Source organism: Bombina bombina, chromosome 4 (genome assembly GCF_027579735.1).
Source record: "Bombina bombina isolate aBomBom1 chromosome 4, aBomBom1.pri, whole genome shotgun sequence".
Classification (NCBI taxonomy): domain Eukaryota; kingdom Metazoa; phylum Chordata; class Amphibia; order Anura; family Bombinatoridae; genus Bombina; species Bombina bombina.
Window position 1 is genome coordinate 885,962,429 of NC_069502.1, and position 23,966 is coordinate 885,986,394.

Sequence of the window (23,966 nt, forward strand, 5' to 3'; positions counted from 1 at the left end):
TTGTGTCGTGATTTGTGCCACTTTGATTGGTCTTCCTGTCATGTAGGTGTTGGCCTGTGTATCAGATTTGATTCTTTCTCAAGTAACGGTGAGGTCTCCAAACCTAGCACCCCACACACTTCTGGAATATCTTCTGGTTCTTTGATAGTTATTACTTTGGTGTCCTTCGTTATGATTAGGGCAAAAGGGAAACCCCATCTGTATTGTATCTATTGTTTCCTCAGTACGGAAGTGAGGGTTTGTAGGGCACTTCGTCATTGTAGTGTCCGGAAGCTTAGGTCTTGGTAAAATTGGATCACATTGCCTTGAAATTTGAATGTGGGTTGTTTTCTAGCAGCTTGAAGGATCTTCTCTTTGTCTGCAAAAAAAGTAATTTTAATCACTATATCCCTTGGAGGGAGACCGGATTTTGGTTTGGCTTTTAAAGCTCTGTGAGCTCTCTCGACGTGGAAGGTGTAATCTGAAGGTGAGCTTGGGATTTGAGCGAAGAGTTGGGCTAGATATGCCGGTAACTCTGCGGTGGTCACCTCCTCTGGAATTCCTTTCAACCTGAGATTATTCCTCCTGCTTCTGTTCTCCAGGTCATCTAACTTATCTTGAAATTCCAGTAATTGTTGTTATTGTATTGAGACCACTTGCGATATTTCATCCACATTTTCCACCATGGCATCTTTCTGATCCTCAAGCATATCTATCCTGTTCTCCTTATCCGTCAGATCCAATTTAATCTCAGACAGGCTGTTAGTAACAGAGGAATGAATGGAATCTATTTTCTCCCATAATTTTTCAAAGTTGTCAGCAATGTCTTTTTTTGAGACTAAGGTTCGCAAATCAGCTTTTGTTAACTGGGTGTTATCTTCTATTTGCGGTGTAGAGTCTTGATCTGAATCTCCTTCTGTCTCCATCTCCTTGTTAGGTTTGTTAAGTTGCGATGACTTAAAGAAAGAGGACACTATAGTAGTTTTGGTAGCTGGCTTGTCTCCCTTCACTACTCTTCTAGAGGCCATTTTCTTATCTAGGAATAGGTACAATCCTTTTGTGGTAGGTGTTTAGTTCTCTCCAGTGAGGAGGCTTAATTGGTGACGTGGCCGTCACTAGTAGCGATATTTGGAGAGTTAGTGGTGGTTAGTTACTGTGGTTCCTGACATCTCTTGTATCCCCTGATGTGGTCACATATTATGATTCTGTGGGGTGCGGGAGGAAATGCCTATCTCCTAGGCTGATATATTTCAGTTCACCATGCTTTTTGATTTGCTAGACGAATTCCCACATGTATCTCCACTATGAAGACTACATGTCAACACTCACAAAAGCTGTATGGTCTCTAATATGTCTCTGTCCTTGACTTTAAGGCCCAATGTTTCAGATATACCCCTCTCCCCAGGGCAGTTGTCCTCACAGGACGATCATGGAGAAAGGTATAGGGGATATGACCTGCCACCCCTAAAGGCTGACAGGAAAAGGAGGAGGACAGGGTATTAAGGAAAATCTCTTCTATGGAATTTGAGCTGTATAAGGCTGTGTTTTACTGTGCCCGGTGGGGACTGTGAGAGCTGTGCCACCTCTTGCGTAGCAGGACTTGAGTATACTGTCCGTTCTAATCTCTCAGCTCAATCTGTTTATGTAGTTTACGATAGTGTACTGTATTTATATATATATATATATATATATATATATATATATATATATATATATATATTGGGGAGAGGTTGCCAGTCTCATGTGTCGTGCAGCTTATGCTACCTCCTCGGCCTTTGCTGGCTGCTATTCACGTGCACCGGTCTGGGAGCCCCTCCCTATCTGGTTTGGAAGCCTGTGTGTAATGTCAGACCTGTTGTGGTTTGTGTACACTAAAGTGGGGGAAGCCCTGGTCATTATACAATAAAATAAATCATAAAGGCCACACATCCCCAGACTTTCCTAAAGCACCTCCCACAATAGAGACCATGCCTTACCTTGGCTTGATTCCGTCCGCGCTCCGCTCATAGGCCCAGGCGGCTGGAGATGTAGGAGCCATTGCTAAGCCTGGAGCTGTTCCCCATGTTGGTTTATTTCCCAGGATGCATTGAGTATGGCACCTCCTCCATCTCCCCCTTCTGGTAACACGCCGAGGACAGAACATCTGGAGTAACGTCACCTTCTCCCAGCACTCAGTGGGTGTGTTTGTGTGAGAAACCAATGGGCTGTATACATTAATCTAAGTATAGAAGCGCCCGCCACTCCCACATCATCCTCTGTCTCTCCTGCAGACTCCACCTACCCGTTTTTTTAGTAACCCCGGGCTAAGCGCTCCTCTGGCCAGCTTATTTTTTGTAAAGTATGTGCTCACTGCTGCTTGCTGCACCAGGGGAGCGCTTAGCCCGGGGCATTTGAGGCTAGTTCCGGGACACGGGACAAAGAGCCTCACACCAGGACTGTCCTGGTGAAACCGGGGCGGGTGGCAACCCTTGTTTCAAGTGATTTAGCATATGAGTATTATGTCCCTTTAAATATAAAACACCTAAATAAGCTATATTATTGCTTAGCTAACCCTAATTTGACTACATTTATGGGGAGGAGATAAGATAAAGATACTTTAATGGACGCTTAAAGAAAAGTTATTAAATCTATTAATTTATATCTCCAGCAGATTTAGAGTTGACATTTTGGCCAGTTACAGACTGACATTTTCGTGCTTGGACATTACAGTTATTTTTTTTTTTCTTTTAGAAAAATGCATTACTGCATCATTATAGGGACAAAGCAGCCTATTACCTGTAACGTTTAAAATAGCTCTCTGTAGCAATAAATCTTAATTTACTCACTATGATAAAGCAAAACATCTTTCCTTAGTGCATACATCAGTAGGATATGGTGAAGTTAGCTTGTGTCCAAGTCTCTGCCTACTTCAATTTGACAGCTAGCACATGATCTACTTTCTGTGATAAAGCATATGTGCGTGACAATGTCTTACTGAACATCACTGGTTTTGGATTAAGGTTTGGGATTGGTGTGATATTTAGGGTTGTCTTTAGGATTATGGATACAGTTAAGATTTTTTTCGAGTTAAAGGGACATTCCAGCCAAAATTGGAATCCAAATGGATGCATTTCAGTTTTGATTAGAAGCAAAAATGCTTTTAATAAAATATATAGCTGTTTCAAACATGTACAAGTATTTAAATATGCACCCTGAACCAGCATTTTAAACACAACACTTGTTAAGAGAGTCTAAGGTGCTTGTACAATCTGGTAATGACTCAATTTGTTAATTTCTGACATGATACAAGCCCCACTGGTGCTCTGAGCCACTGCAGTATTTAAAATGCTGGTGCACTGAGAATATCTAGCTATTGCTTCATATGCACGTGAAGATAAAAATGTTAACACTAAACAGCGATAGCTTTTACTAGAAGCATTTTGCTAATACATGTATATTGCAAATATGTTTCTATTCAAAGATGTAATTCATCTATGTGCATTTAAATTTTGACCGAAATGTCCCTTTAAGAGTGATAGTTTGAGACATAACACTTTAGATGCAAAAGAAAGCTGCAGAGGATTAAGAAGATTTGCCCCCACTCTTACTATTTCTACAGAAGCAGGAAGGGCAGTATGATGATGAGGACTTTGGTAGGATAGGCCATAAGGTTATTTGAAATGTGGGTTATCAAAGAAGTAGAGAATCTTTGAAACGTAGAGTGTTCCACAGAACGGGTGCAGCACAGGAGAAGTTTTGTAGAAGGAGGAAGTAATAATGGAGGAGGAATGACAACAGGGTGATTTAGGGAATATTTTGAGATAAATATGATAATAAAGTACACAATGTTATTGTTGTCTTTGATTCTGGCAACACTAAAGCAAAAATAATTATATTCCAACCGGGGTAGGTGGCCATTGGTTTGCCTTTGAAGTTACATTCAAGCACAAAAAGGTTAATTGCGGCGGCATCACAATCCAGTATTGGTATGTTTTTACTCTACCCTCTGTCTGAACCTGGTGTAAAGTTGTGTACACCAGTCACGAGATAGGCTTAACGTATTGCAGATGGAACAAACATACATTTTTGTCTGCACTGAGCTAACTGTAAATCCCTTAAAACAACTTTCCATTTTACTTTTATCATCAAATTTGCGTTGTTCTCTTGGTATTCTTTCTTGAAAGCTAAACCTAGGTAGGCTCATATGCTAATGTCTAATCCCTTGAAGGCTGCCTCTTATCTCAGTGCATTTTGGCAGTTTTTCACAGCTAGACGTGCTAGAGCATGTGTGCCATATAGATACCATTGTGCTCACTCCTGTGGAGTTATTTATGAGTCAGCACTGATTGACTACAATGCAAGTCTGTCAAAAGCACTGAAACACGGGGGCATTCTACAGAGGCTTAGATACAAGGTAATCAAAGATGTAAAATGTGTATTAATATAAAAGTGTAGGTTATGTAAAACTGGGGAAAGGGTAATAAAGGGATTATCTATCTTTTTAAACAATAAAAATTCTGGAGTTGCCACCTGTTAGTAACCCTAAATATGGGTTCCCAAGTGAAGAACCATATTAACACCTTCATTCCTAACTGCAACATCAACTCCCTCCTTGCAATTTACCTCCCAAACTCCTATTTGGCCCCCTTACCACCTAATCCCTCACTGCATTACACCCCCAACTATAGGTTCCCCACAGGCATACTACATAACCTCCTACACCATATTCTCTACTGATATACCTCTTAACAACCCATTACTCACTCCATTCCCTTCTCAAATGCAAACACACCTCAATAACTAAAGCCCCCCTCTTCTGCTAGGTCCTCTCTCAAAACTCTCCAAAATCAACTACATAAAAATACCAAACGACCCCGGAATGTAATGTCATTAGTTGTAGGAACAGAGTCCCTTGTTTTACTCTTTGCCAACGAATAAACAGTATTTGTTCTAGGTTGGCTGTTGATCAATAGTTCCATGTTATGCAAGAAAACATCACCAAAATACTTCTTTACCAACAAAACTAAATGTATTCTTTTAACATAATATAGCTTGTAAACGTCATGTGTGAGGTAGACCGAGACTGCATGCAAAAAAATATTTTAATAGTACTTGGTGCTCTCATGTAACCTTTCACTAACACTGCAACTAAATCAGTAGTACACCTACACTATCCTGTCTGCACTGCACAAAAGTCTATGGGGTCTATTTATTAAACCCCGGTGGACATGATTTGCTATAGCGAATCATGTCCACCCTGCATCGCTAAATGCCGACAGCATACGCAGCCTACACATTTGCGGCAAATCGGCCGCTAGCATGGGGTGTCAATACTGCTGTGGACAAGTTTAAGGAGCAGCAGTATTTTACTCTTCAATAAAAGATACCAAGAGAACAAAGCAAAAATTGATAAAAGAAGTACATTGGAAAGTTCTTTAAAATTGCATGCTCTATCTGAATCATGAAAGTTTAATTCACTTCACTGTCCCTTTAGGAATTGAAAGCCTTTGAAAATTACACATATATTAATGATTTAATATATTATACATTATACAGAATATATTTTGAAACTATGCATGGTGACTTAAAGGGGCATGAAACCAAAACATTGTAATTAACACATATTAACGTTTTTTTTAAATATTCATGCAATTAGCAAAATTAAATATAAATGCTGCCAAACCCATAATTTGAAGACTTTTTCTGGCGAATTGACGATTTCTACCAAGGTAGAACTGAAATGGCATCACGCATGCGCAGTAGCCATCCTTTTGTGAAGCGCATGCATACTTGTACACAATATTATCTACCTTCAGCCACTCGTCATCATCTCATCGACACATGTTGTTAAGAGGACATGTGATGTTAGAGTGGGTGTGGCTATTGATTACTTTCTTGTGTTGCACATAGTTTTTGACAGACTCAAAATAAATGTTTATATTGAGAAACGGAAGTTAACATTATTGGCCATAAAAAGATGCTGAATTATGACGTTCTTGTAGAATAACAAATATGGAAGACGATAGAATATAGGTCCATTACGCATGCGATTGCCCACAACATAATATGCGCATGCCGATAGTGACGACTAAGACTGTTTTAAATATTTAAATAAATAAGACATTGCTGCAGTGCCATTGGATGGAGGGCTTTGCATGGATTATAGCAAAATCCAGCCTACATTTGTGGGCGGTCGTTAGGCCGTTTCTTAAGAAAAAATATATATAATATTTATTGCTTTGCAAGCTTCATTTTACGGTAAGAAGCAGTTACTTGTATTTCATTGGACATTATATAATCGATAATGCTTTTTTTATTACTAAAAAAACCCCAAAGATTTCTAACCCTTTAATTCACTTGGTATCCTTTATTGAAGAAGCAGCAATGCACTACTGGGAGCTAGCTGAACACACTGGATGAGCCAATAACATGAGGCATATATGTGTAGCCACCAATCAGCAGTTCCTGAGCCTACCTAGGTATGCTTTTCAACAAAGGCTACCAAGAGAACAAATAAAACTAGATAATAGAAGTAAATTGGAAACTTGTTTAAAATGACACACTCTATCTGAATCAAGAAAGAAAACAACTGGGTTTCATATCCCTTTAAGGATAGTGGATTTTGGTTATTATTTAGGCATTCTGCAATTTCTTACATTTCTGTTCTTCCTATTCTAGAAAGCGGTGGTGAAAATGTTCCTCAGGACACTCTTGCAACAGATGTCACTAGCCAGCCATGTCCTTTAGAGAATCCTCCAGAAGAAAAAAGTTTGGAAACAAACCCTGTGTCTAAAGATATATGGATGGATTTTTCAGATTTCTGCAAGTGTTTTCAGTAAGTATAATGAGCAAAGTATCTCAAATACTGAAAGACTGATTCATATTTTTTAAAAACACTTTTAGGAGATTTCCTCCTTCTGAGGAGACAAGTGGTCTTGTACTTTTTTTCTGTACCTTATGTTTGTCACTCAAGATCCATCTTCTATGCCTTGTAGCCCATACCATATCATCTTCTACTGGCCCTTCTTCTACTATGTAACTCTGTTGAGTGTTTTTTTTCTCCCCTTTGTAAAACGTAAATAAGTAGTAATGCTGACTGAAAACTGCAGTTTGCATATTAATCATTTTATTAGTTCATGAAATTCATAATTTTAAGGAGCATTACATAAAGTAGAATTGCATAATCAAGTGCATAATAAAAAGACAATGCAATAACCCTTACAATTTTAGTGAGTGGTAGATTTTTTTCAGACAAATTTGAAACTCTACTTCATATGCCAACCTACCGTATCATGTGACAGCCATCAGCCAGTCACAGACTCATTTATGTATACGCTGTGAACTCTTACACATGTTCAGTAGTAGCTGGTGCCTCAGAAAATGTGCCTATAAAAAGATTGCACAGTTTGATACTGGTATCTTATTTATGAAATATTTATTTTATTGTTTAGAATGACTAAAATGTTTTTATGTGAGAAAACATCAAAATCTACCCTTTAACCTATAAATATATTAGTTCTATTACCATGTTACATCTATCCGTCTGTATCCATCTTTATTCATTTGACATCTATCCGTCTGTCAGACAGTCTGTTTGTCTCTAAATGTTTTAGTATTATTAGAGTGTTTTCAATTTCTTTCCATTAGGGATGTGCATTCAGCAGTTTTGTTAGCCGCCAAATGCAGATCCAGATCTTAGTGAGTTGCACTTTAACAAGATGAAATCAAGCTTAGAGACAAATGCCGCAAACTGCCGTCTTCTTTCGCATAAAACTGCCGAATGCACATCCTACTGTCCATCAATTTTATGTTACTTGACTTGAGTTTTTCAAAAAAATGTTTTGAGGTTACTTGTCAACTTATTGACATCTTTGAGAATGCAGATAGATTGTAAGCAAAATATTTTGACCTCTCTTTACTGTTTTTTTTAAAGCAGAGGTGTTGTACTTTACAGTGACGTGAAATATTCAAGTGCTGGGGGACTTCCATCTTTGTACACAATATAGTGCGCTGCCTATGGCTTTTTTATATCATCATCTCATTAATAGCAGATATTATACCAACTGCTTCTCGTAGGTTGCCCTGCAGTACTTACTAAGGCAGACTAGGCCTCCAAACCCCCAGCAGAGCTCCTATGAAGCAACATATTGTTCTCATGTTCTTCTGTCTTTAGTTTAATTTATTTTATTAATGTATTTCATTAGCAACCTGCTAAAAACATCAACGAGACTGAAGTCTGCAAGATTCTCCCTAATCTACTCATACTAGGTGAAGTTAGGAGACGAGCTTGACATTTTTTCTTGCATGATTCAGATAGAGCATACAATTTTCCTATTTTACTTCTATTGTCAAATTAGCTTTATTCTCTTGGCATAGTTTGTTGAAGCAGCAGCAATGTTCCACTAGGAGCTAGCTAAACACATTGGCCTCTAGTTATCAAGCTCAGTAAGGAGCTTGATGGCCCCTGTTTCTGGCGAGTCTTCAGGCTCGCCAGAAACAGCAGTTATGAAGCAGCGGTCACAAAGACCGCTGCTCCATAACCTGTCCGCCTGCTCTGAGCAGGCGGACAGACATCGGCGGAAATCAACCCGATCGAGTACGATCGGGTTGATTGACACCTCCCTGCTGGCTGCCAGTCTGCAGGGGGCGGCGTTGCACCAGTGCAATGCTGAATACGGCAAGCGTATTGCTCGCCGTATTCAGCGAGGTCTGTCGGACCTGATCCGCACTGTCGGATCAGGTCCGACAGACATTGATAACTAGAGGCCATTGAGTGAGCCAGTGACAAGAGGCATTTATGTGCAGCCACCAATCAGTTGCTAGCTCCCAAAGTGCATTGCTTTACTTGCTTTCTTCAAAGGATACCAACGGCTAGATTTAGAGTTCTGCGGCCAAAGGGGTGCGTTAGCTACGCGTGCTTTTTTCCCCCGCACCTTTTAAATACCGCTGGTATTTAGAGTTCACAGAAGGGCTGCGTTAGGCTCCAAAAAAGGGAGCGTAGAGCATATTTACCGCCACTGCAACTCTAAATACCAGCGGTGCTTACGGACGCGGCCAGCTTCAAAAACGTGCTCGTGCACGATTCCCCCATAGGAAACAATGGGGCTGTTTGAGCTGAAAAAAAATCTAACACCTGCAAAAAAGCAGCGTTAAGCTCCTAACACAGCCCCATTGTATCCTATGGGGAAACACTTCCTAAGTCTGCACCTAACACCCTAACCTGTACCCCGAGTCTAAACACCCCTAGCCTTACACTTATTAACCCCTAATCTGCCGCCCCCGCTATCGCTGACCCCTGCATATTGTTATTAACCCCTAATCTGCCGCTCCGTACACCGCCGCAACCTACATTATACCTATGTATACCTAATCTGCTGCCCCTAACACCGCCGACCCCTATATTATATTTATTAACCCCTAATCTGCCGCCCCCAACGTCGCCTCCACCTACCTACACTTATTAACCCCTAATCTGCCGACCGGAGCTCGCCGCTACTCTAATAAATGTATTAACCCCTAAAGCTAAGTCTAACCCTAACACTAACACCCCCCTAAGTTAAATATAATTTAAATCTAACTAAATAAATTAACTCTTATTAAATAAATTAATCCTATTTAAAGCTAAATACTTACCTGTAAAATAAACCCTAATATAGCTACAATATAAATTATAATTATATTGTAGCTATTTTAGGATTAATATTTATTTTACAGGCAACTTTGTAATTATTTTAACCAGGTACAATAGCTATTAAATAGTTAATAACTATTTAATAGTTACCTAGTTAAAATAATTGCAAAATTACCTGTAAAATAAATCCTAACCTAAGTTACAATTAAACCTAACACTACACTATCAATAAATAAATTAAATAAACTACCTACAAATAAATACAATTAAATAAACTAACTAAAGTACAAAAAATAAAAAAGAACTAAGTTACAAAAAATAAAAAAATATTTACAAACATTAGAAAAATATTACAACAATTTTAAACTAATTACACCTACTCTAAGCCCCCTAATAAAATAACAAAGCCCCCCAAAATAAAAAAATGCCCTACCCTATTCTAAAATTAAAATAGAAAAGCTCTTTTACCTTACCAGCCCTTAAAAGGGCCATTTGCGGGGCATGCCCCAAAGAATTCAGCTCTTTTGCCTGGAGAAAAAAACATACAATACCCCCCCCAACATTACAAGCCACCACCCACATACCCCTAATCTAACCCAACCCCCCCTTAAATAAACCTAACACTAAGCCCCTGAAGATCTTCCTTATCTTCACCACACCGGGTATCACACCGATCCGTCCTGGCTCCGATGTCTTGATCCAAGCCCAAGCGGGGGGCTGAAGACATCCATCCTCCTGCTGAAGTCTTGATCCAAGCGGGCAGAAGAGGACATCCTGACCGGCAAACATCTGCATCCAAGCCGCATCTTCTATGTTCTTCCTTCCGATGACGACCGGCTGATCTTCAAGACCTCCACCGCGGATCCATCCTCTTCTTCCGACGACTAGACGACGAATGAAGGTTCCTTTAAGGGACGTCATCCAAGATGGCGTCCCTCGAATTCCGATTGGCTGATAGAATTCTATCAGCCAATCGGAATTAAGGTAGGAAAATTCTGATTGGCTGATGGAATCAGCCAATCAGATTCAAGTTCAATCCGATTGGCTGATCCAATCAGCCAATCAGATTGAGCTCGCATTCTATTGGCTGATCGGAACAGCCAATAGAATGCGATCTCAATCTGATTGGCTGATTGGATCAGCCAATCGGATTGAACTTGAATCTGATTGGCTGATTCCATCAGCCAATCAGAATGTTCCTACCTTTATTCCGATTGGCTGATAGAATCCTATCAGCCAATCGGAATTCGAGGGACGCCATCTTGGATGACGTCCCTTAAAGGAACCTTCATTTGTCTAGTCGTCGGAAGAAGAGGATGGATCCGCGGTGGAGGTCTTGAAGATCAGCCGGTCGTCATCGGATGGAAGAACATAGAAGATGCGGCTTGGATGCAGATGTTTGCCGGTCCGGATGTCCTCTTCTGCCCGCTTGGATCAAGACTTCAGCCGGAGGATAGATGTCTTCAGCCCCCCGCTTGGGCTTGGATCAAGACATCGGAGCCAGGACGGATCGGTGTGATAACCGGTGTGGTGAAGATAAGGTAGGAAGATCTTCAGGGGCTTAGTGTTAGGTTTATTTAAGGGGGGTTTGGGTTAGATTAGGGGTATGTGGGTGGTGGGTTGTAATGTTGGGGGGGGGGTATTGTATGTTTTTTTTCTCCAGGCAAAAGAGCTGAATTCTTTGGGGCATGCCCCGCAAATGGCCCTTTTAAGGGCTGGTAAGGTAAAAGAGCTTTTCTATTTCTCCAACATAGGTGTGTCCGGTCCACGGCGTCATCCTTACTTGTGGGATATTCTCTTCCCCAACAGGAAATGGCAAAGAGCCCAGCAAAGCTGGTCACATGATCCCTCCTAGGCTCCGCCTTCCCCAGTCATTCTCTTTGCCGTTGCACAGGCAACATCTCCACGGAGATGGCTTAGAGTTTTTTGGTGTTTAAATGTAGTTTTTATTCTTCAATCAAGAGTTTGTTATTTTAAAATAGTGCTGGTATGTACTATTTACTCTGAAACAGAAAAGAGATGAAGATTTCTGTTTGTAAGAGGAAAATGATTTTAGCAACCGTTACTAAAATCGATGGCTGTTTCCACACAGGACTGTTGAGAGGAATTAACTTCAGTTGGGGGAAACAGTGAGCAGACTTTTGCTGCTTGAGGTATGACACATTTCTAACAAGACTTGGTAATGCTGGAAGCTGTCATTTTCCCTATGGGATCCGGTAAGCCATTTTTATTAAATAAGAATAAAGGGCTTCACAAGGGCTTTAAAGACTGGTAGACATTTTTCTGGGCTAAAACGATTGATTTATAAGCATTTTTAATAGTTTATAGCTTTGAGGAGTTATTTTATTCTTGGGAATTATGTTAAAGAAACGGCAGGCACTGTATTGGACACCTTTTTCACTGGGGGCCTTCTCTAATCATAGGCAGAGCCTCATTTTCGCGCCACTAATGCGCAGTTGTTTTTGGGAAGCAAGGCATGCAGATGCATGTGTGAGGAGCTCAGATACATAGAAAAAGCTTACTGAAGGCGTCATTTGGTATCGTATTCCCCTCTGGGCTTGGTTGGGTCTCAGCAAAGCAGATACCAGGGACTGTATAGGGGTTAAATATAAAAACGGCTCCGGTTCCGTTATTTTAAGAGTTAAAGCTTTCAAATTTGGTGTGCAATACTTTTAAGGCTTTAAGACACTGTGGTGAAATTTTGGTGAATTTTGAACAATTCCTTCATACTTTTTCACATATTCAGTAATAAAGTGTGTTCAGTTTAAAATTTAATGTGACAGTAACGGTTTTATTTTAAAACGTTTTTTGTACTTTGTTATCAAGTTTATGCCTGTTTAACATGTCTGAACTATCAGATAGACTATGTTCTGTATGTGAGGAAGCCAAGGTTCCTTCTCATTTAAATAGATGTGATGTATGTGACAAACAATTTAGAGAAAATGATGCCCAAGATGATTCCTCAAGTGAGGGGAGTAAGCATGGTACTGCATCATCCCCTCCTTCGTCTACGCCAGTCTTGCCCACACAGGAGGCCCCTAGTACATCTAGTGCGCCAATACTCCTTACTATGCAACAATTAACGGCTGTAATGGATAATTCTATCAAAAACATTTTAGCCAAAATGCCCACTTATCAGCGAAAGCGCGACTGCTCTGTTTTAGAAAATACTGAAGAGCATGAGGACGCTGATGATAATGGTTCTGACATGCCCCTACACCAGTCTGAGGGGGCCAGGGAGGTTTTGTCTGAGGGAGAAATTTCAGATTCAGGGAAAATTTCTCAACAAGCTGAACCTGATGTGATTACATTCAAATTTAAATTGGAACATTTCCGCGCTCTGCTTAAGGAGGTGTTATCTACTCTGGATGATTGTGACAATTTGGTCATTCCAGAGAAATTATGTAAGATGGACAAGTTCCTAGAGGTTCCTAGAGCTTTTCCTATACCCAAGCGGGTGGCGGACATTGTAAACAAAGAATGGGAAAGGCCCGGCATACCTTTTGTCCCTCCCCCTATATTTAAGAAATTGTTTCCTATGGTCGACCCCAGAAAGGACTTATGGCAGACAGTCCCCAAGGTCGAGGGGGCGGTTTCTACTCTAAACAAACGCACTACTATCCCTATAGAAGATAGTTGTGCTTTCAAAGATCCTATGGATAAAAAAATAGAGGGTTTGCTTAAAAAGATGTTTGTTCAGCAAGGTTACCTTCTACAACCAATTTCATGCATTGTTCCTGTCACTACAGCAGCGTGTTTCTGGTTCGATGAACTAGAAAAGTCGCTCGATAAAGATTCTTCTTATGAGGAGATTATGGACAGAGTTCACGCTCTTAAATTGGCTAACTCTTTTACTTTAGACGCCACTTTGCAATTGGCTAGATTAGCGGCGAAAAATTCAGGGTTTGCTATTGTGGCGCGCAGAGCGCTTTGGCTAAAATCTTGGTCAGCGGATGCGTCTTCCAAGAACAAATTGCTTAACATACCTTTCAAGGGGAAAACGCTGTTTGGCCCTGACTTGAAAGAGATTATTTCAGATATCACTGGGGGTAAGGGCCACGCCCTTCCTCAGGATAGGTCTTTTAAGGCTAAAAATAAACCAAATTTTCGTCCCTTTCGCAGAAACGGACCAGCCCCAAGTTCTACATCCTCTAAGCAAGAGGGTAATACTTCTCAAACCAAGCCAGCCTGGAGGCCAATGCAAGGCTGGAACAAAGGTAAGCAGGCCAAGAAACCTGCCACTGCTACCAAGACAGCATGAGATGTTGGCCCCCGATCCGGGACCGGATCTGGTGGGGGGCAGACTTTCTCTCTTCGCTCAGGCTTGGGCAAGAGATGTTCTGGATCCTTGGGCACTAGAAATAGTCTCCCAAGGTTATCTTCTGGAATTCAAGGAGCTACCCCCAAGGGGGAGGTTCCACAGGTCTCAATTGTCTTCAGACCACATAAAAAGACAGGCATTCTTACATTGTGTAGAAGACCTGTTAAAAATGGGAGTGATTCATCCTGTTCCATTAGGAGAACAAGGGATGGGATTCTACTCCAATCTGTTCATAGTTCCCAAAAAAGAGGGAACATTCAGACCAATCTTAGATCTCAAGATCCTAAACAAATTTCTCAAGGTTCCATCGTTCAAAATGGAAACCATTCGGACAATTCTTCCTACCATCCAGGAAGGTCAATTCATGACCACGGTGGATTTAAAGGATGCGTATCTACATATTCCTATCCACAAGGAACATCATCGGTTCCTAAGGTTCGCCTTTCTGGACAAGCATTACCAGTTTGTGGCACTTCCATTCGGATTAGCCACTGCTCCAAGAATTTTCACAAAGGTACTAGGGTCCCTTCTAGCGGTGCTAAGACCAAGGGGCATTGCAGTAGTACCTTACTTGGACGACATACTGATTCAAGCGTCGTCTCTACCACAAGCAAAGGCTCATACGGACATTGTCCTGGCCTTTCTCAGATCTCACGGGTGGAAAGTGAACGTAGAAAAAAGTTCTCTATCTCCGTCAACAAGAGTTCCCTTCTTGGGAACAATAATAGACTCCTTAGAAATGAGGATTTTTCTGACAGAGGCCAGAAAATCAAAACTTCTAAGCTCTTGTCAAGTACTTCATTCTGTTCTTCTTCCTTCCATAGCGCAGTGCATGGAAGTAATAGGTTTGATGGTCGCGGCAATGGACATAGTTCCTTTTGCGCGAATTCATCTAAGATCATTACAACTGTGCATGCACAGTGGAATGGGGATTATACAGACTTGTCTCCGACGATACAAGTAGATCAGAGGATCAGAGATTCACTCCGTTGGTGGCTGACCCTGGACAACCTGTCACAAGGGATGAGCTTCCGCAGACCAGAGTGGGTCATTGTCACGACCGACGCCAGTCTGGTGGGCTGGGGCGCGGTCTGGGAACCCCTGAAAGTTCAGGGTCTTTGGTCTTGGGAAGAATCTCTTCTCCCGATAAATATTCTGGAACTGAGAGCGATATTCAGTGCTCTCAAGGCTTGGCCTCAGCTAGCAAAGGCCAAATTCATACGGTTTCAATCAGACAACATGACGACTGTTGCGTATATCAACCATCAGGGGGGAACAAGGAGTTCCCTGGCGATGGAAGAAGTGACCAAAATAATTCAATGGGCGGAGATTCACTCCTGCCACTTGTCTGCAATCCACATCCCAGGAGTGGAAAATTGGGAAGCGGATTTTCTGAGTCGTCAGACATTTCATCCGGGGGAGTGGGAACTCCATCCGGAAATCTTTGCCCAAATAATTCAATTGTGGGGCATTCCAGACATGGATCTGATGGCGTCTCGTCAGAACTTCAAGGTTCCTTGCTACGGGTCCAGATCCAGGGATCCCAAGGCGACTCTAGTGGATGCACTAGTAGCACCTTGGAGCTTCAACCTAGCTTATGTGTTCCCACCGTTTCCTCTCATTCCCAGGCTGGTAGCCAGGATCAAACAGGAGAGGGTATCGGTGATCTTGATAGCTCCTGCGTGGCCACGCAGGACTTGGTATGCAGATCTGGTGAATATGTCATCGGCTCCACCATGGAAGCTACCTTTGAGACAGGACCTTCTTGTTCAAGGTCCGTTCGAACATCCGAATCTGGCCTCACTCCAACTGACTGCTTTGAGATTGAACGCTTGTTTTTATCAAAGCGAGGGTTCTCAGATTCTGTCATTGATACTCTTGTTCAGGCTAGAAAGCCTGTAACTAGAAAAATCTACCATAAAATATGGAAAAAATATATCTGTTGGTGTGAATCTAAAGGATTCCCATGGAACAAGATAAAAATTCCTAAGATTCTATCCTTTCTTCAAGAAGGTTTGGAGAAAGGATTATCTGCAAGTTCTTTGAAGGGACAGAGTTCTGCTTTATCTGTTTTACTTCACAAAAAGCTGGCGGCTGTGCCAGATGTTCAAGCTTTTGTTCAGGCTCTGGTTAGAATCAAGCCTGTTTACAAACCTCTGACTCCTCCTTGGAGTCTCAATTTAGTTCTTTCAGTTCTTCAGGGGGTTCCGTTTGAACCCCTACATTCCGTTGATATCAAGTTATTATCTTGGAAAGTTTTGTTTTTGGTTGCAATTTCTTCTGCTAGAAGAGTTTCAGAGTTATCTGCTCTGCAGTGTTCTCCTCCTTATCTGGTGTTCCATGCAGATAAGGTGGTTTTGCGTACTAAACCTGGTTTTCTTCCGAAAGTTGTTTCTAACAAAAATATTAACCAGGAGATAGTCGTGCCTTCTTTGTGTCCGAATCCAGTTTCAAAGAAGGAACGTTTGTTGCACAATTTGGATGTAGTTCGTGCTCTAAAATTCTATTTAGAGGCTACAAAGGATTTCAGACAAACATCTTCCTTGTTTGTTGTTTATTCTGGTAAAAGGAGAGGTCAAAAAGCAACTTCTACCTCTCTCTCTTTTTGGCTTAAACGCATCATCAGATTGGCTTATGAGACTGCCGGACGGCAGCCTCCTGAAAGAATCACAGCTCATTCCACTAGGGCCGTGGCTTCCACATGGGCCTTCAAGAACGAGGCTTCTGTTGATCAGATATGTAAGGCAGCGACTTGGTCTTCACTGCACACTTTTACCAAATTTTACAAATTTGATACTTTTGCTTCTTCTGAGGCTATTTTTGGGAGAAAGGTTTTGCAAGCCGTGGTGCCTTCCATCTAGGTGACCTGATTTGCTCCCTCCCATCATCCGTGTCCTAAAGCTTTGGTATTGGTTCCCACAAGTAAGGATGACGCCGTGGACCGGACACACCTATGTTGGAGAAAACAGAATTTATGTTTACCTGATAAATTACTTTCTCCAACGGTGTGTCCGGTCCACGGCCCGCCCTGGTTTTTTAATCAGGTCTGATGATTTATTTTCTCTAACTACAGTCACCACGGTATCATATGATTTCTCCTATGCAAATATTCCTCCTTTACGTCGGTCGAATGACTGGGGAAGGCGGAGCCTAGGAGGGATCATGTGACCAGCTTTGCTGGGCTCTTTGCCATTTCCTGTTGGGGAAGAGAATATCCCACAAGTAAGGATGACGCCGTGGACCGGACACACCGTTGGAGAAAGTAATTTATCAGGTAAACATAAATTCTGTTTTTAATTTTAGAATAGGGTAGGGCATTTTTTTTTATTTTGGGGGTCTTTGTTATTTTATTAGGGGGCTTAGAGTAGGTGTAATTAGTTTAAAATTGTAATATTTTTCTAATGTTTGTAAATATTTTTTTATTTTTTGTAACTTAGTTCTTTTTTATTTTTTGTACTTTAGTTAGTTTATTTAATTGTATTTATTTGTAGGTAGTTTATTTAATTTATTTATTGATAGTGTAGTGTTAGGTTTAATTGTAACTTAGGTTAGGATTTATTTCTCTTGTTAAGTGTAGTCAGTCCACGGGTCATCCATTACTTATGGAATATATCTCTTCCTAACATGAAGCTGCAAGAGGATCACCCAGCAGAGCTGCTATATAGCTCCTCCCCTCACATGTCATATTCAGTCATTCTCTTGCAGCCTAACTAGATAGGTCGCTGTGAGAGGTCTGTGGTGTTTTTTAATTTAGTTTATTTCTACAATCAAAAGTTTGTTATTTTAAATGGCACCGGAGTGTGCTGTTTATTCTCAGGCAGCATTAGAAGAAGAATCTGCCTGCGTTTTCTATGATCTTAGCAGACGTAACTAAGATCCACTGGCTGTTCTCATCTGAGGAGTGAGGTAACTTCAGAGAAGGGGAATAGCATGCAGGGCCCCCCTGCAAATGAGGTATGTGCAGTAATTATTTTTCTGAGGAATGGAATTGACTGAGAAAATACTGCTGATACCAATGTAAAGTAAGTTCAGCTTTAAATGCAGTGATAGCGACTGGTATTAGGCTGATGAGTGTGTGTACACTGAATGTATTTTTCTAAGGAATGGAATTGACTCTGAAAATACTGTTAATACTGAAATAATGTATGAGCCTTAACTGCAGTAAAAGCGACTGGTAGCAGGCTTATTAATAACAATTCATAACTTTTCAAATGTATGTTTAAAACGTTTACTGGCATGTTAATCGTTTTTTGTGAGGTACTTGGTGATAAAACTTATTGGGGCATGATTTTTACCAGATGGCCATCTTTGTTTTCTGCATAGAAACAGTTTTCTGAGCTTCCCCACTGTTGTAATATGAGTGGGAGGGGCCTATTTTAGCGCTTTTTTGCGCAGTAAAAATTCAGTCACAATCTGTCTACTTCATCCTCCATGATCCAGATCGTCTCTAGAGAGCTCAGGGGTCTTCAAAATTCATTTTGAGGGAGGTAATCAGTCACAGCAGACCTGTGACAGAGTGTTTTGACTGTGAGAAAAACGTTAATTATTAAATTGTTAATCCGTTTTTGGGTATTAAGGGGTTAATCATCCATTTGCTGGTGGGTACAACCCTTTGCTAACTTAATACATTTACTGTGAAAAATTGGTTGCTATAACTATTTTGGTTCATTGTTATTTCAACTGTGACAGCTTTTTGTGCTTCTTAAAGGCACAGTAGCGTTTTTTTTATATTGCTTGTAAATTTATTTAGAAAAGTATTTCCAAGCTTGCTAGTCTCATTGCTAGTCTGTTTAAACATGTCTGACACAGATGAATCTCTTTGTTCACTATGTTTAAAGGCCAATGTGGAGCCCAATAGAAATTTATGTACTAATTGCAATGATGCTACTTTAAATAAAAGTCAATCTTTACATGTAAAGAAATTATCACCAGACAACGAGGGGGAAGTTATGCCGACTAACTCTCCTCACGTGTCAGTACCTTCGCCTCCCGCTCAGGAGGTGCGTGATTTTGTGGCGCCAAGTACATCAGGGAGGCCCTTACAAATCACTTTGCAAGACATGGCTACTGTTATGACAGAAGTATTATCTAAATTGCCAGAATTAAGAGGCAAGCGCGATAGCTCTGGGTTAAGGACAGAGCGCGCGGATGAGGTGAGAGCCATGTCAGATACTGCGTCACAGTTTGCAGAACGTGAAGACGGAGAGCTTCATTCTGTGGCTGACGGATCTGATCCAGGGAGACTGGATTCAGAGATTTCTAATTTTAAATTTAAGCTTGAGAACCTCCGCATATTGCTAGGGGAGGTATTAGCGGCTCTGAATGATTGTAACACGGTTGCAATTCCAGAAAATTATGTAGGTTGGATAGATACTATGCGGTACCGGTGTGTACTGACGTGTTTCCTATACCTAAAAGGCTTACAGAGATTATTAGCAAGGAGTGGGATAGACCTGGTGTGCCCTTTTCCCCTCCTCCCATATTTAGGAAAATGTTTCCTATAGACGCCACCACACGAGACTTATGGCAGACGGTCCCTAAGGTGGAGGGAGCAGTTTCTACTTTAGCTAAGCGTACCACTATCCCGGTGGAGGATAGTTGTGCCTTTTCAGATCCAATGGATAAGAAATTAGAGGGTTACCTTAAGAAAATGTTTGTTCAACAAGGTTTTATCTTACAGCCCCTTGCATGCATTGCGCCTGTCACTGCTGCGGCGGCATTCTGGTTTGAGTCTCTGGAAGAGGCCATTCGCACAGCTCCATTGGATGAAATTATGAACAAGCTTAAAGCACTTAAGCTAGCTAACGCATTTGTTTCTGATGCCGTCGTACATTTAACCAAACTTACGGCTAAGAACTCCGGATTCGCCATCCAAGCGCGCAGAGCGCTATGGCTTAAATCCTGGTCAGCTGACGTGACTTCTAAATCTAAATTGCTTAATATTCCTTTCAAAGGGCAGACCTTATTCGGGCCCGGCTTGAAAGAAATTATAGCTGACATTACGGGAGGTAAGGGCCATGCTCTACCTCAGGACAGGGCCAAATCAAAGGCCAAACAGTCTAATTTTCGTGCCTTTCGTAACTTCAAGGCAGGAGCAGCATCAACTTCCTCCGCTCCAAAACAGGAAGGAGCTGTTGCTCGTTACAGGCAGGGCTGGAAAGTTAACCAGTCCTGGAACAAGGGCAAGCAGGCCAAGAAACCTGCTGCTGCCCCGAAGACAGCATGAAGAGAGGGCCCCCTATCCGGAAACGGATCTAGTGGGGGGCAGACTTTCTCTCTTCGCCCAGGCTTGGGCAAGAGATGTCCAGGATCCCTGGGCGTTGGAGATCATATCTCAGGGATATCTCCTGGACTTCAAAACTTCTCCTCCACGAGGGAGATTTCATCTTTCAAGGTTATCAGCAAACCAAATAAAGAAAGAGGCGTTTCTACGCTGTGTACAAGACCTTTTACTAATGGGAGTGATCCACCCAGTTCCGCGGACGGAACACGGGCAGGGATTCTATTCAAATCTATTTGTGGTTCCCAAGAAAGAGGGAACCTTCAGACCAATCTTGGACTTAAAAATCCTAAACAAATTTCTAAGAGTTCCATCATTCAAAATGGAAACTATTCGAACCATCCTTCCCATGATCCAAGAGGGTCAGTACATGACCACAGTGGATTTAAAGGATGCCTACCTTCACATACCGATTCACAAGGATCATTATCGGTACCTAAGATTTGCTTTCCTAGACAGGCATTACCAGTCTGTAGCTCTTCCCTTCGGATTAGCTACGGCTCCAAGAATCTTTACAAAAGTTCTGGGCTCACTTCTGGCGGTACTAAGACCGCGAGGCATAGCGGTGACTCCGTACCTAGACAACATTCTGATACAAGCGTCAAGTTTTCAAACTGCCAAGTCTCATACAGAGATAGTTCTGGCATTTCTGAGGTCGCATGGGTGGAAGGTGAACGTGGAAAAGAGTTCTCTATTACCACTTACAAGAGTTCCCTTTCTAGGGACTCTTATAGATTCTGTAGAGATGAAAATTTACCTGACAGAGGCCAGGTTATCAAAACTTCTAAATGCTTGCCGTGTCCTTCATTCCATTCCACACCCGTCAGTAGCTCAGTGCATGGAAGTAATCAGCTTAATGGTAGCGGCAATGGACATAGTACCATTTGCGCGCCTGCATCTCAGACCGCTGCAATTGTGCATGCTAAGTCAGTGGAACGGGGATTACTCAGATTTGTCCCCCCTACTAAGTCTGGATCAAGAGACCAGAGATTCTCTTCTATGGTGGCTCTCTCGGCCACATCTGTCCAAGGGGATGACCTTTCGCAGGCCAGATTGGACGATTGTAACAACAGACGCCAGCCTTCTAGGCTGGGGCGCAGTCTGGAACTCCCTGAAAGCTCAGGGATTATGGACTCAGGAGGAGAAACTCCTCCCAATAAATATTCTGGAATTAAGAGCAATATTCAATGCTCTCCTAGCTTGGCCTCAGTTAGCAACTCTGAGGTTCATCAGATTTCAGTCGGACAACCTCACGACTGTGACTTACATCAACCATCAAGGGGGAACCAGAAGTTCCCTAGCGATGTTGGAAGTCTCAAAGATAATTCGCTGGGCAGAGTCTCACTCTTGCCACCTGTCAGCGATTTACATCCCAGGCGTAGAGAACTGGGAGGCGGATTTTCTAAGTCGCCAGACTTTTCATCCGGGGGAGTGGGAACTTCATCCGGAGGTCTTTGCTCAACTGATTCTTCGTTGGGGCAAACCAGATCTGGATCTCATGGCGTCTCGCCAGAACGCCAAGCTTTCTTGTTACGGATCCAGGTCCAGGGACCCGGGAGCGGTGCTGATAGATGCTCTGACAGCCCCTTGGGTCTTCAACATGGCTTATGTGTTTCCACCATTCCTGATGCTTCCTCGTTTGATTGCCAAGATCAAACAGGAGAGAGCTTCAGTGATTCTGATAGCGCCTGCGTGGCCACGCAGGACCTGGTATGCAGACCTAGTGGACATGTCGTCCTGTCCACCGTGGTCTCTGCCTCTGAGACAGGACCTTCTAATTCAGGGTCCTTTCAAACATCCAAATCTAATTTCTCTGAGGCTGACTGCATGGAGATTGAACGCTTGATTCTATCAAAGCGTGGCTTCTCGGAGTCGGTTATTGATACCTTAATACAGGCTAGGAAGCCTGTTACCAGAAAAATTTACCATAAGATATGGCGTAAATATTTATATTGGTGCGAATCCAAGAGTTACTCATGGAGTAAGGTTAGGATTCCTAGGATATTGTCTTTTCTACAAGAGGGTTTAGAAAAGGGCTTATCTGCTAGTTTGTTAAAGGGACAGATTTCTGCTCTGTCTATTCTTCTACACAAACGTCTGGCTGAAGTTCCAGACGTTCAGGCTTTTTGTCAGGCTTTAACTAGGATTAAGCCTGTGTTTAAGACTGTTGCTCCGCCGTGGAGCTTAAACTTAGTTCTTAATGTTCTTCAAGGCGTTCCATTTGAACCCCTTCATTCCATTGATATCAAGCTGTTATCCTGGAAGGTTTTGTTTTTGATGGCTATTTCCTCGGCTCGAAGAGTCTCTGAGTTATCTGCCTTACATTGTGATTCTCCTTATCTGATTTTTCATTCAGACAAGGTAGTTCTGCGTACTAAACCTGGGTTCTTACCTAAGGTAGTTACTAACAGGAATATCAATCAAGAGATTGTTGTTCCATCACTGTGTCCTAACCCTTCTTCAAAGAAGGAACGACTTTTGCATAATTTGGACGTAGTCCGTGCCCTGAAGTTCTATTTGCAGGCAACTAAAGATTTTCGTCAAACTTCTTCCCTGTTTGTCGTTTACTCTGGACAGAGAAGAGGTCAAAAGGCTTCGGCTACCTCTCTCTCTTTTTGGCTTCGTAGCATAATACGTTTAGCCTATGAGACTGCTGGACAGCAGCCTCCTGAAAGGATTACAGCTCATTCTACTAGAGCTGTGGCTTCCACCTGGGCCTTTAAAAATGAGGCCTCTGTTGAACAGATTTGCAAGGCTGCGACTTGGTCTTCGCTTCACACCTTTTCAAAATTTTACAAATTTGACACTTTTGCTTCTTCGGAGGCTATTTTTGGGAGAAAGGTTCTACAGGCAGTGGTTCCTTCCGTTTAATGTTCCTGCCTTGTCCCTCCCTTCATCCGTGTACTTTAGCTTTGGTATTGGTATTCCATAAGTAATGGATGACCCGTGGACTGACTACACTTAACAAGAGAAAACATAATTTATGCTTACCTGATAAATTTATTTCTCTTGTAGTGTAGTCAGTCCACGGCCCGCCCTGTCTTTAAGGCAGACCTAAATTTTAATTAAACTCCAGTCACCACTGCACCCTATGGTTTCTCCTTTCTCGTCTGCTTTGGTCGAATGACTGAATATGACATGTGAGGGGAGCAGCTATATAGCAGCTCTGCTGGGTGATCCTCTTGCAGCTTCCTGTTAGGAAGAGATATATTCCATAAGTAATGGATGACTCGTGGACTGACTACACTACAAGAGAAATAAATTTATCAGGTAAGCATAAATTATGTTTTTACAGGTAATTTTGTAATTATTTTAACTAGGTAGCTATTAAATAGTTATTAACTATTTAATAGCTATTGTACCTAGTTAATATAATTACAAAGTTGCCTGTAAAATAAATATTAATCCTAAAATAGCTACAATATAATTATAATTTATATTGTAGCTATATTAGGGTTTATTTTACAGCTAAGTATTTAGATTTAAATAGGAATAATTTATTTAATAAGAGTTAATTTATTTTGTTAGATTTAAATTATATTTAATTTAGGGGGGTGTTAGTGTTAGGGTTAGACTTAGCTTTAGGGGTTAATACATTTATTAGAGTAGCGGTGAGATCCGGTCGGCAGATTAGGGGTTAATTATTGTAGGTAGGTGGAGGCGACGTTGGGGGCGGCAGATTAGGGGTTATTAAATATAATATAGGGGTCGGCGGTGTTAGGGGCAGCAGATTAGGGGTACATAGGGATAACGTAGGTTGCGGCGGTGTACGGAGC

At 41.7% G+C, this 23,966-nt stretch overlaps 1 protein-coding gene across 1 annotated transcript in view; it reads left to right on the forward strand.

Moving 5' to 3' along the window:
- The window catches only part of ADGB (androglobin), a 693,780-nt gene that overhangs the window by 379,584 nt on the left and 290,230 nt on the right, over nt 1–23,966 (forward strand). The window contains exon 15 of the mRNA XM_053711792.1: nt 6,641–6,793. Coding sequence (XP_053567767.1) covers nt 6,641–6,793 — 153 coding nt within the window. The remainder of the gene's footprint in view (nt 1–6,640; nt 6,794–23,966) is intronic.